Source organism: Lichenostomus cassidix, chromosome 1 (genome assembly GCF_008360975.1).
Source record: "Lichenostomus cassidix isolate B80296 chromosome 1, HeHo_3.0, whole genome shotgun sequence".
NCBI classification, from domain to species: domain Eukaryota; kingdom Metazoa; phylum Chordata; class Aves; order Passeriformes; family Meliphagidae; genus Lichenostomus; species Lichenostomus cassidix.
The window spans coordinates 38,294,263-38,307,226 of NC_139479.1; the positions used below are offsets into that span (position 1 = coordinate 38,294,263).

General features: G+C 36.5%; 1 protein-coding gene across 3 annotated transcripts in view; it reads right to left on the reverse strand.

Annotated features, from left to right (window-relative positions):
- The window catches only part of PCCA (propionyl-CoA carboxylase subunit alpha), a 273,781-nt gene that overhangs the window by 49,287 nt on the left and 211,530 nt on the right, over window positions 1-12,964 (reverse strand). For all 3 annotated transcript variants that reach the window (XM_085057123.1, XM_085057133.1, XM_085057141.1), the window contains one exon: window positions 9,789-9,842. In XM_085057123.1, coding sequence (XP_084913249.1) covers window positions 9,789-9,842 — 54 coding nt within the window. The remainder of the gene's footprint in view (window positions 1-9,788; window positions 9,843-12,964) is intronic.

The following is a 12,964-nucleotide window of genomic DNA, read 5'->3' on the forward strand; positions in this document are numbered from 1 at the left end:
CACACTGATTTCTGACCTGCTTCAAAGAACCATGCAGTGTGTTAAGTTTGACCTCTGACATGGTCTGAGAGTTGGTCTTTCCCTCAACGATGGTCCTAGCAGTAGAGATACTTTAGCTCAGAGCCAGACAAAATGTAGTGAAACAGAACAGTCAAAAATTATTCAAACGGTTTGCAGATCTAATTTATTTCCTACTGTTTACTCATCTTTTGTCACATATTCTGGTGTTTTACAATGGGAACATAAAATTCACTAAGTAATCTCTTTATTTGAACCTAGGCTATAACCCACAGTAATTATGAGCAGTGTGTAGCAATATTTTCACTACTTAAGACAGGAAGTGAAAAATACCGAACACATCTAAAATTGCATTAGGGATTTGTGCAGACAGAAGGTAATTACACAAAGTGGACTTTGGCCAAGACTCTCAGAATATGAAGCAATCTCAGAACCTTGTGGAAATTACCATGGGATCTTTAATGATAAGTGGGCTAAATCTTTGCTTAAATTGTCCTAAAAAGCATGCCTTCTCTGACAGCTTATTGCTCCAGAGCAACAGGACCATCGTATTCCAAAATTAGATGGCATGTCCAACACTACAGCACACAAGTGGAAAACCAGAACCAAACAAACAAAAAAACCCCCAAAGCAGAGTTATTTAAAAAACAGATCAGGAGAAGATATCTCAAGTGTTTCACATGCACAGAATTACTTGCCTCCCCCTCTAATTTATTTCAGATTAGTAAGAGATCCCTTATTCTAGGTCAGTGTTATGACAATGGAAGTATGCCAACTTAACCTTCATTTTCTTAATTAGCATTTAACAAGAAGCTTGTCCCCTTCTAGAAATATTTCCTTCCATAAGGAAGAATAACCTTGAACAGAAGACAAAGCTAAACCAAGGAGAAGAAAAAAAATGAAACTGAAGCTCCAAATATATTTACATGTCTTTAAAATATATCTATTTATATACCCTTAAAATGTAAATAAAATAGATCTCAGTAAAAAGATGACTTCATCTCCTAGAAACAAGCACAGCACTGTATCTGTATTCATAACTACTCTGGGGAAAACCAACCACAAAAAAAGTCCCTCTTTTACACATGCTCCCTACCATGGACCATGTGCTCATGTAACTCATTGTTTATCTAGTCTGGAGACAAAAATGCCATGAAAAAACAATCACAAGGCAGATGGCTGGTTTCACTAATCTGACCCTATTTCTTCCAAGTAAATCTAGTCTACAACAGTGATGCCCCAAATAACCCACCATTCCTGTAATACTTAGATTTGCATATTTAGGTTAGAAATGCCTGGCATTGCTGGATTAAGATTTTCCCCCAGTAAAACAATGCTTTGTCATAAATTCTACCCCAGAGACCATGCACATTCTTAAACCAGACATGTCCACATACTGAAAACCTGATTGAAAGCATGCTCACATAACATTCTCACCATTGCACCTCTATAGGTGCAATGCCTTTTACTCTGCTTAAATGTGACTGTATAGAGTGACAAATGCAAAGATTCTCTCTGTAGCCACCCCCATGATAACAGATGACAAGATGCAGCACAAGCTTCATCTCTTGCTAATTAAACGAATCAATTAAGAGACTATTGTTGCAACTGTGTAACTGCTGTTCTATAGTGGCAATAACAACCCCACGGGGAGGTCTTTTACTACATTAAAATGCTGTCCTCCACAACTCCATTTGATATTATTAGAAACAGTTATTTGCGTCTTGCTGTCATATTAGTAGCAAAGGCAAATTATGGAAATATGCAGACCAGAATGGTCCCAGTATGAGATCAGGTTTGGTTTTCAACCTCCAAGGGAACAATTGCTGAAATTCCAAAGTTCCCTAAAGTTCTTTAATGGAACTGATAAATCTATCAGCACAGCATCCATTTAGATTCTAGGTAAGGGTCACATATTTGCATACTTTCCTGCTAAGCTGATACAATTCAACTAGATAAATTATCATATTAAGTTTACCCTCCTGAGTTAAACTGATGGAGTTCAAAATTGTTTTCGATGGTTGTCATTAATCGCTGTTACATCCTAAATGCTCACTTTGAAATCTAATTGTGCTGGTGTACCAAGGGTCATATTAATAGCATTTTTAATGTTAAATCTTTGTAAAACATGTTTATTTTACTGATATTACCTCTGAAGCCTAGAAGACTAATGAGAAACAAAGTATATTTATTATCAATAAAAACTTCATTTAAAATTTACTTTCAGAGAATTAAATTAGCTTTACTAACTTCATCATGCCTTTGTTTCATTAAGATTCCTAGTTAAGCTTTAAAGTCATATAAATTAATACCTCCTAAACAGTTCTTGGCTATATGCCAAAGTTGCAGACACCAAAAGGCTGTTTAAAAACATGGGCTACATGTATATTTAGTACCTGGCAGTAAACAACATCGTAAGAAAACACTCATCTTCACTATGAGGTAACAGTCTTGATACTGTTAAAAAAACCCCACCAACACTTCTTCTGCCAAATAAACCAATTAACAATTATTTCAGTGGTAAATCATAGTCTACCAAAGTAAATCACTTGAGTTACACTTTTGGGTAAGCTGTCCCCTTGTTTTCCAAGAAGTAACAGGTTAACCAACTAAGTTCAGTCCTTGTCCCTAAAGTGTTACTGAGCTCAATATGAAAGAAAATTGTTGAATGAAGTATGGAAAATCAAAAATCCTGATTTGTCCATTCACTTATTTCTGAGGGATGAGGGGCACCATTTATTATAAACAAAGACCACTACACTACAGATAGCACACACACTACAGAATCCACCAGCACTAAGGGCGTTCACAGAAATCCTGATCTACTTATGATGTTATCACACTTCTTTTCCTGCAAAGTAAAACTCTAATGGAAAACATAAGAAAATGCCAAGATAAAAAATAAACAAGAAACGAAACACTAGAATTTAAGTGCAAGAGCCTATTTCCAGCCTGGTTTTGTAAGAAAGCAGGGCTTGCAATGCAGATTTCTACCTCTCAATCCCCGTCCCAAACTCCTTATACAATTTGCATCCACACAAACTATTTAAACCGCTGATCAATTTCAGCCAAGTTGATTCAAAGATAAGGTAAGTCTATCTACCTACAAGTACCATAGCTATGTTCTCATAAGTCTTCTGAAGAGCACTGGCTCTGTTACGGAAACAAGACCAAAAATCCATAGTTCAGATGAGGGAAATCTGGCAGCAGCCAATCAGATATCCAACAAGCACCTATGCACCTTCAGCTTCACCTTGGCACCACCACCTCTTGTTCACAGAGATCTCAGGCAAAGACTACAAGAAGTTGTTCTGTGGGAACTTGTGGCACTTCTGGGTTTTTTTTAAGTCACAAGAGTAAAATTCAGAAAGAGCTCCAAGCATTTTGTTATTTCTCTTTTCAAAGGACTCCTGAGCAAAATTTCCCAGATAATCTGATTATTTTGATTTTAGGGACATGGCTTTTGGTAACACCGGTATTTCTAAATCTCTCAGGTACTTTTCAGTTTGCCCCCAGTGGACAGTTTTAATATATTCACTATACCTTCTGCTTTAAAACATGGAAAAATTAATAACAGAATTGAAATGTGAACAGCATATGTACCTGTGTGACTGCACCTCATCATTCACATCTCATGAACTGGAACAATTCTCACTGCTGAGTCCTAATAATGGTCACTATATTCACAAGTGAAATAAATCCTTGTTGCACGAGTTTCCCACTTTCCACCAGTGAGTCTCAGGATTCTCATCACCCATGTTCAAAAGGGACTTGAAGAAGTTAATGCTTTCAGAAAGAAACAACTGCATGTTTTTTCTGGGGACACCTTTTGCACTACTGAAATGCCACTGATGATAGCTCTACTACTACAAGCACTGTAGTTCACAGTGCCTCTGAAAATGGATTAAAAGGAATAAAAAACCCTATACAACAGTACAATTCCCTTTAGATCAGCAGGGACCCTAATCTTGAGGCTTGTGAATAGGAAGAGTAAAAAAAACATTTTAAAAAATATATTAGCTTGCAAAATAAACACCTACTGGCCTGTATTTATTTTCTTGTGGTTAGTACTCTACATATTCCAATAAATACCACCTTTGTAACCTCTGCAGGTCTTCAACCAATGTTTGAAAGTCTCCATAAATCTTCAGTATCTAATTTCAGAAGTGTTGCATATAGAAAGAAAAGCATAAAGAACTAAAAGAACTTGTTAAGAACTGCAATGATTTCTAAGGGTGAAAGAAGCAGGTTGTTAAACATTTGCCATTGTGAGCTGAATCAGACTCATACAGCCAAAGCTTTATAAGAATGCAGGGAGAAGGAAAAAAGGAGGAGGAAGCTGTCTGCTGGTGAGATTATAGACAGACTGCAGGGTTTCAGGACAATTTGTAAGTCTCAGTAATGGAACAAAAAGTTAGAAGTTTGCTGTTGAAGCAAAAGCAGATAAGTCATGGCAAGAGGGAGCAGAACAGAGAATCAGCAGTGAGAAGTTGGTACACTAGCCTGCAGCTCCTAAGATTACCTTAGATACATTACTGAAGACAATACAGTAAGACAGGATGTAAAGGCAAAGATTTTGAGGAATGCCTCTATGTAAAGCTCTCCATTTCTGACTGCCATGAACAGCATACAAAATTAATAACCTCAATTGTGTATGGTATATCCCTTTGCCAATCTGGAAGTAGCTAAAACCCAGAATTCATTGATATTGCAATTACTACTGCAATGGAATGTATGCCGACTATGCTAAAAAGCATGGCCAGGGCTTGACAGAGACTAGTTTTCCTAAATCCAGTGTTCTCGACCTGCAATTTGCAGATCTGGTTGCAGTGATGGGTTTCGGGACTGTTTTAAATGGGTCTGCAAAAAGGCTGAAGAAAAGGACGCGTAGTATCAACAGGCTAGTAATGATCATGAGAGAGCATAAGCTACCACAGCAAAACAAAGTATTTTGTAAATCAAAGGTGGCAAAAAGCACTCCGTTGGTGATCAGACTGAAGAAATGGAAAAACCTCCAGTGAGATGGATGAACCAAGAAAACAGTGCTAGGAAACTCAGAAAGCAACTAAAGCTGGCTTGACTCTTAAGCCAGAGTAATTTCAATCTGTTCCACGTGGGCTCCTGTGTTGTGTTCCCCTATATCGTTAAGTAATATACTGAGCAGTACGTCATGCATATGTTCTTTCATCATTCCTCAGAGGAATAAAAATAACTGTTCATATTTCTGCTGTGATGTTCGAGAAGATCAAAGAAACAGAATAAATGATGAGCAGAGGATAGGGACTGTCTCCTTTGAGGAAAGTGCTCCACTGGGTCAGCAGAGCATCACTGTCAAGCATGGCCTGCAGCCCAAAGCTGACAATGACATTACAGATGTGATGGAGCCAGGCTGCTCATTATCTGAACATACACAACTTCTTTATTTGAAATTCTACACACAGTCTAGAATACATTTAATGCTTGCACAATAATCTGCAGTTCTCTATATACTTGCAGTTTTCTTAGTGTTAAAGGCTGCCTGCCCAGACGTATTTCATTGCTGAAGTCCAGCTGAGAGGCCTGAATAACCAACAAATGACTGGGGCCAGCAGTGGGTCATCAAAAAACATTCCTCTCACATAAGAGAACAGAAGGTAGAATGAAAAGACAAAAGACACAACAGAAACTGGAGGGTAATTAGAAAGACAGGAATGAAGGGTGGACTTTTTGGTCCTCTGAGTATTCAAACATCCAGTTTTTTGAATTGCAGAGGCTGAACCAGAAGCTCAAGCAGAAACTCTATGTATAGTTCTCATTGTTTTTCTATAGATTTTATGTATCTACTTCATATGATCTTTATCTCCAGAGAACAAGTCCTGTGAGGAGCAGCTGAGGGAGCTGGGGTTTTAGCCTGGACAAAAGGAAACTTGGGGGGACTTTCCCACTCTCTACAAATGCCTGAAAGGAGGTTGTAGCCAAGTGGGGATTGGTCTCTCAGGTAACAAGTGATGAGAGGAAACTACCTTAAGCCACACCAGGGGATGTTTAGATTGGATATTTTGAAAAATTTCTTCATGGAAAAGGTTGTCAAGCATTGAACAGGCTGCTCAGGAAAGTGGTGCAGTCACTGTCTCTGAAGGTATTTAAAAGATGCATAGACGTGGCACCTGGGGACATGGTTTAATGGTGGATTTGACAATGCTGGGTTGATGGTTGGAATTAATCATATTGGAGGTTTTTTTACAATCTAAACAATTCTGTGATTCTACATTTTTGACAAACCTAGTTTTGTGAGCTGCCCAAAGGATACAGCCCATAAAGGACTGCTTCCTTATTTCCTATATTCTTCCTTTTGGGCACAGTTTTGGACATTATTCTGAATCACGTACTATCTTGTTTCCTTTTTCTTTACACAATATATAGCACAACCAGATTACTTGTTGTTATGGTAATGCTTTTAATAAATACAATATCTGAAAAAAATTAGTGTAAAGTGGCAAAATAGCAGGACTCCATCAGCACACCACATCTACTGACATTCATCAGAGGTGACAAATGATCAAAAACTCATGTAAAATCTCACTTACAGCAATAATCCAGGATCTCCTCTGCAATAATTTAATCAGGACTCAAAATGCTACCCTCACAAGAAAATTAATACAAACCAGTGCAATTTCCCATTCAACAACTGTTTCTTACAGCTACAAGTTGCTCGCTCCTCAGGCAGAAACACCCTGGTACCTCTTCTAAAAGCATGAGTCCCTGTCATATCTGAGACTCACAACCCTCTATCAAAGAACAATTTGGAGAAAATAAGCTATCTAATGCCTCTACAAATTGGAGAGAAATGTTCAAGTAGCAATGAATTTCTACATATGATCAGAAACAAACAAAAACATTATTACAAATCCATGTAGACCCCAAAGTGATGCTAACAGTATGCACTCAAAGCTATAATATCACTGAAGAAAGCAACATGATTTTTCCTGTTCTCTAAAATAACAGAAATATGCTGCTACACTAACAGAACCATTCATCTTACTGTCCAGATGTCTACCATATGATATGCAGCAAAATTCATATTATACTGCTGTCTTTCATCTGCAATGCAGTCTTCCCTGTCCACCTAACTAACTGGAACAGCCAGGATATTTCTAATAGGGAAGCACAGCTTTCACTTCCTCTCAGAGTGTCAGTTGCCTTCCTGGAGCAGGGGCTTGCATTTTGTCAAAATCCAGTAACAGAGTTGTTTCTACCCAATGTCAAAAAATCAAGAGAAGCCATTTATTGAAGCTGATGCCTTCCCGACAAGATGGCAAGCTGTGCTCCTTACAAGCTGGTTCTAAAAATATATACTGCTGGACTGGTCAATGGTCTGTGCATTCCATAAGCACTGTGCTGCCTGGTACCACTGGAGTGCCATCAACATTTGCCCTGATTGAAAGGAACACAGAATGCTCAATATGTTATCCTTTATGCTTGCTACTATTAAAAAAAAAAAAAAAGTAGAGAAGCAACTTTGTGAGCCATTTATTATTTTGACAACAATACATTATAATAATGATGAGCAATCCAGAGTCTTTCACTGCTAAATATTCCTTTTAAACTCTTCCGAAGTTGACTGCATTAGCAAGGCTTTATTAAGAGATATGTAATTGTGAACCCAAAATATATTTCTAGGGCCTTCATTAAGGTAAGGTTTTCTTTTACATTTACATTTGTCTTTGTGTACACATACACACATATAGACTGTGTATCTATATGTGCAGCAATTTGCAGAGGATATCACTGTATCTTCCCCCCCATTACCTAAACTGAGTGTATTAAGTTTAAATCAGAAGAGTACAAGGAAGTTAAAGGAGCAAAGGACAAGTGAAATAGCAGGACTTAGGGAAAAGGAGAACAGTAGGCTAGAGGAACGGAGAGAGGCACAGGCACAGACTCTGCCTTGGATTCTATGGGAAAACTGGTATTGGAGCAAACCCTGAGAAGCAGACTTCATTACTGCTTCTCAACCCTGATTGCTGAAGTTCTCTCTCTGGGTTTGATCAGCAGGATGTGCATAATTTATATTATATAAAAAAATCTCAGAGTAGTAAAGGCTTTTCTGTTTAGTCCTCCTGAGAATTTTAGTTGTAATCACATACTGGATTTCCCCAAATAACTAGGATTCAATAAACACACATGAGCTAGTCAGTAAGATCTAATATATATTACCATCCATTAGCTGTTTTATCATCTTTTTTTTTAAGCTAAAAGCACATAAATTCTTTTCCCACTTTTATAATCTTTTCCTGTTGCATAAAGCCCAGAACATGAGTTCTGGTCTGTAAGTGGGACTTCAGGGCACTTCTAACAAATGAATACAAAGTATTTTCATATCTAATTTGAACAACAGATTTAATATTTAATGTCACTAACTATACAATCAGAATTTTCCCTGATATAGCACCCACTCACAGAGAAATCAATTAAAATCAAGTTAGTATTATCAAGTGGCATTTGTGTTTACATCTTATCTACTTGGAGTAATTATTTTCTTCTCACACAAAGACTATCTGATCAGCAGCAATCTCACATATCCAGGTTGCAACTCCAGAGCTGGAGTGTCATCATAAATACAACACTGCAGAACAAAACTTCATTTTTATGTCTTTATGTCACTGCCATTCCTCTTGTGACTAAGACAAACATACATACACAGAGATGTATTTATAGAAGTAAAAAATCTTAGGGGCACTTTTCATTTCTGAAAACCAACACATAAGGTAAAAACATAAATGCAAGGTATTCTTGCTAAGTTTACCCTTACCGCTTTACACCTTAAAAACAATGGCATCATAGGGCTTGTAGAAGAACTAATCACAAGTAAGTAGAATGAAAGCATGATCACATGCAATCCTAATCCACTTGTGTCCAAAACATATAGTGCACAAAGATGTTAGGACTAAATTCTACACTGAATGTTTCATTCTCAGGCTTTTCACTGTTAACATCACTACAGTGAAATCTGTTTGCAGCAAGCAGAGCAACATACTTTAGAGGCTACCTCAATTTTATTTTGTTTTCAGAACTATTTTTAGATGCATCTGGAACTTGGAAATTTTAATGACTGCACTTTAATCTTACAAATCACAGAACTGGAAGTTGCTTCAATCACATATATGTTTTTAAGCACCCATAACCTAACATAAAACTTTAGTTTCTATATTATACTTGACTCCTCCACATAATAATTTTATTGAGTAAATTCTGCCTAATGGTACAAAATCTGACTAGGATTTTAAGCATACTTCAGCAAGCAAAATCTGAGAGAACTACAGAGCTACCAAATCTGATTAGAGTGAGAAAAGAATGGAATATTTTGCATTACTAATTAGTGTTTTCCTAAGACAGTTACTGACCCACTCTGGGATATAGGGGTATGTGATACGGTGAAGCAATAGAGATCAGAAAGTTCATGTGGTGAGGAAGAGTGGGATTGATCCTGATATGGATCAAACCTCAGTATATTGCAACAAGCTTACAAACCTACAAGCAGTTACTTTAAAATCCCTTCTAAATGATACAGACGCAGACTTGAACCAATAGAAAGGTAGAACACAGGTACTGTGCCTTGGAAGTTAGCTTCAGTTGGTCTACACTCACCTGTTAACCTCAGAATATTTACACATAATATTAACCACCATAACTACAAGTGTAAATGTGCTAAAAGGCTAATTTACATACTTTTTTTGCATTATATTCTTCTACCAACTTAACTCTTGACAACACAGTTATCACATGCTTACCACTGTGCCTAGAAACTGAATGTTTGTCTCTCCAGAGGCATTCCGAGAAATCCGCTGAAAAACACAAATATAAGAATTGATTATAGCAACTCAAAGTTTGGAACCGTTCAATTTCCTTTGTCACATTACTGTAATCAAAAAAAATTTAATACACAAATCTATACATAAAACAGATAAAATAATTTCCTTCAACAGAAGTACTAGAAGTCTTAATGTTACTTCATCTCAGATTTTGGTTTTAATTCAGTCAACTCAATAAAATTTATTTTTGAAGAACAATGAAGACAATATGGCCAAGTACAACACAAGAGCAACCTTGTGCTCGAATGTCATGAATAATGAGGCTTCTGCCATCTCTAAACGTCTGTGATTCTGTATTCCTGTTACTCACATTCAGTTATTATCTTTATTCTCTCCTAATGAGAGACATTTTAATCTCTTTTTAAAATGCAAACCTCCAATGATGCTACTTTGAAAACAGAAGAAAAAAATGACCTTATGAAATGTCTGGTCACCTACTGTGGTTCAGGAGTTGATTGAAGTTATTAACAGTCTTCAAATATTACGTTGTCAGTAAGCGACAAGACAATGCAAGAGAAAATACATTACTGGTTTCGCGCAGTATTAAAAATAATTTAAATATGCAAAATGTGTAAAGAATTCTTTCTTCCTGTGACTCGTTTTCTCCTAAAAGTGTTTTCTCACAGTTAGTTCCTACTGTTTAAACTATGGCCCACATAGGTCCCTAGTCAAGGAACACAGCCCTAATTTTACACAAAACCAAGTGTACATACAATTACCAAAGCACAGATCGGAGAAGATAAGTATTATTGCAAAGAACTGCACAGAAGCCTTCAGCATTTTGAAGACAAAAAGTCCTAAAAACAGGGCTGCTAATAATCTTGAGAGATCTTCTAGCCTAGGACTCCCAGCAGAATCAAAACACATCAGTGTCTCTCCCAAATGATGTATTTCTAACACATTCTCAAAATCTTTCAATTGCAAAAATTTCACAGTCTCCCTAAACAATTTATCCTGTTCTTCTGCATCTTTACCATTAGGAAGTTTTTTTCCAAATATTTGATTAAAATAACCCTTACTTCAACTTTATTACACATATTAATTCTTCTCTTTTTCATTACACACAGGAAACACAGATTATTCCCTTCCTTTCTACAGCTACCTACAGGTATATGAAGAGCCTTCATCATGGCTCCCCTAAGTCCTGCCTTCTGTGGACCAAATGAGAAAGTGCTACACAGCAATAGCTAGATATCCCCCAAAACAATTTTAATAGCAATAAATTAAATCCTGGGCCCTTTTCACTAATGGTGCATGTTCCTCAGCTACACTTTATGAAGTAATAATTACTACAGCCCAAACATGCTTATTTTTTGACTTAACAGGTCACACACTGACATTGCAATCTGTACAATCATATGAAAACAAAGGGTGATGTGCCAGAGCCTGACATATTTCAACAATAATGATTAATGGAATGGAAAATATGGGAAATAAAATTTCATACAAAACCTGACGTTTACTTTTATAAAGGAAACAGGAATATACACTTTTCCCACAGTCTAGGATAAACACAATCAGGTTTTGGAAACCACAAAGAAGAACAAAGTACCGGCTGCCTACAATGAATGAACCACATGCCAAAACAAACAAGTCCCAACCACTTGATAAGCTGTCAGAAAATGGCAAGCCGAAAAAAATTAAAGGACTTAATTTCTTTTTTTCCTGGAATGCCCTCCACCCTCGTTAGAGTTCTGTCACTTATTGTGCTACCCTTTTGTCCGCTTTCAAGGGTCATTAGAGACCTTTTCATGTCCTAATAAAAATTCCATTTTTTTGGCTAATCTCCCTGTCACATAGAAAAACACAACTTAAAAAACAAAACAAAAAGAAAAATAGAGCCCTTTTGTCATTTTCTTTACAGGCTTTCAGAGTAAAGCCAGGTATCTTGACAACTTGACTTACTTTTCACAACTGAAAACCAAATCATTAAAGTATTTCCTCACACAGATTTTCTTCACTTGTAGCCAAATAAGCTAGCACAGCAAAAACCAAGCCCTTTCAAAAATAATTTAATAACCAATTTAATAAAGCCAAATAAATATGTATATAAAGAAGGCACCTTCTAAAGCCTTAGTCTCAAGACAAGACAAAGATATCAGCAGCATTTTTTCTGCTCTGACACTGCTGAAGCACTCTGGTATCACAGTACAGCAATTCCTCACTGCTACTGTTTGCTGTGTCCAAAATACAAAGATTTGCATTCAGTGTCGATCACATTAAAAGTCAGTTTAAGCACTAAATTCCATCTCTTAAATTAACATCGGGGGGGAAGGCCAATGGTGGTGGGGGAATAATGGGGAAGGTGAGAAAAACAGTTAACAAACAGAGAAGAAAAAGAAATTTCATAAATAAAAAAATATATGTAAAAAAACAAAAAGAAGAAAGAAAGGTAGAGAAGTTCTCCAAGTCACAAAACATATGCTACAGCAAGACCAAAGAGAGAACTGCCAGGCTTTTGAGAACTGTGTTACAAAAGAAGTCAGAACATTATCATAATTAATGTTTCAAATTACAGTTGTAAATAAATTTCAGCTATTAGATGTGATTAGATTTTTCTGAAAAGAGTTATTTCTGTTCCACTGCCGGGCTTGTGTTTCTGGGATTTGTAAATGTAATTGATGTTTTCAAGAAAATGAAAGGACATGGTTAACAATTATTCTTTTATTTCCCACCTCTTTAGAAAAAGGACCAGTCTCCAGTTTCTCTTGTAAAGTTATATTTACATATTCTATACCTCATAATAGATGGTTTCATATTGCATGTGATAGCAGGAAAGTAATCAAATAGAGGTAACAATAGAGAATAGCTAATTATATGCATTGTCATTCCTTTTCTAATAAATTGCAAATTATTTGCTAGGAGCTTTACACCAAAAAGGCAAGGGAAATTTGTCTTTGTTCAAAGACAAAACATCCCCATGTGTTTACCTGCTAATACAGTAAAATTACATTGTTGACATAAATTATGCGATCTCAGATATAACCAATGTTTTTCTGGTTGATTCAGCAGACAAAGCTTCCAACTAACTTAATTAGCATCATACGAGTTAAAAGTATATTTTTCTTTCCTTGTGAGAAAGTAACAAGCTAAAT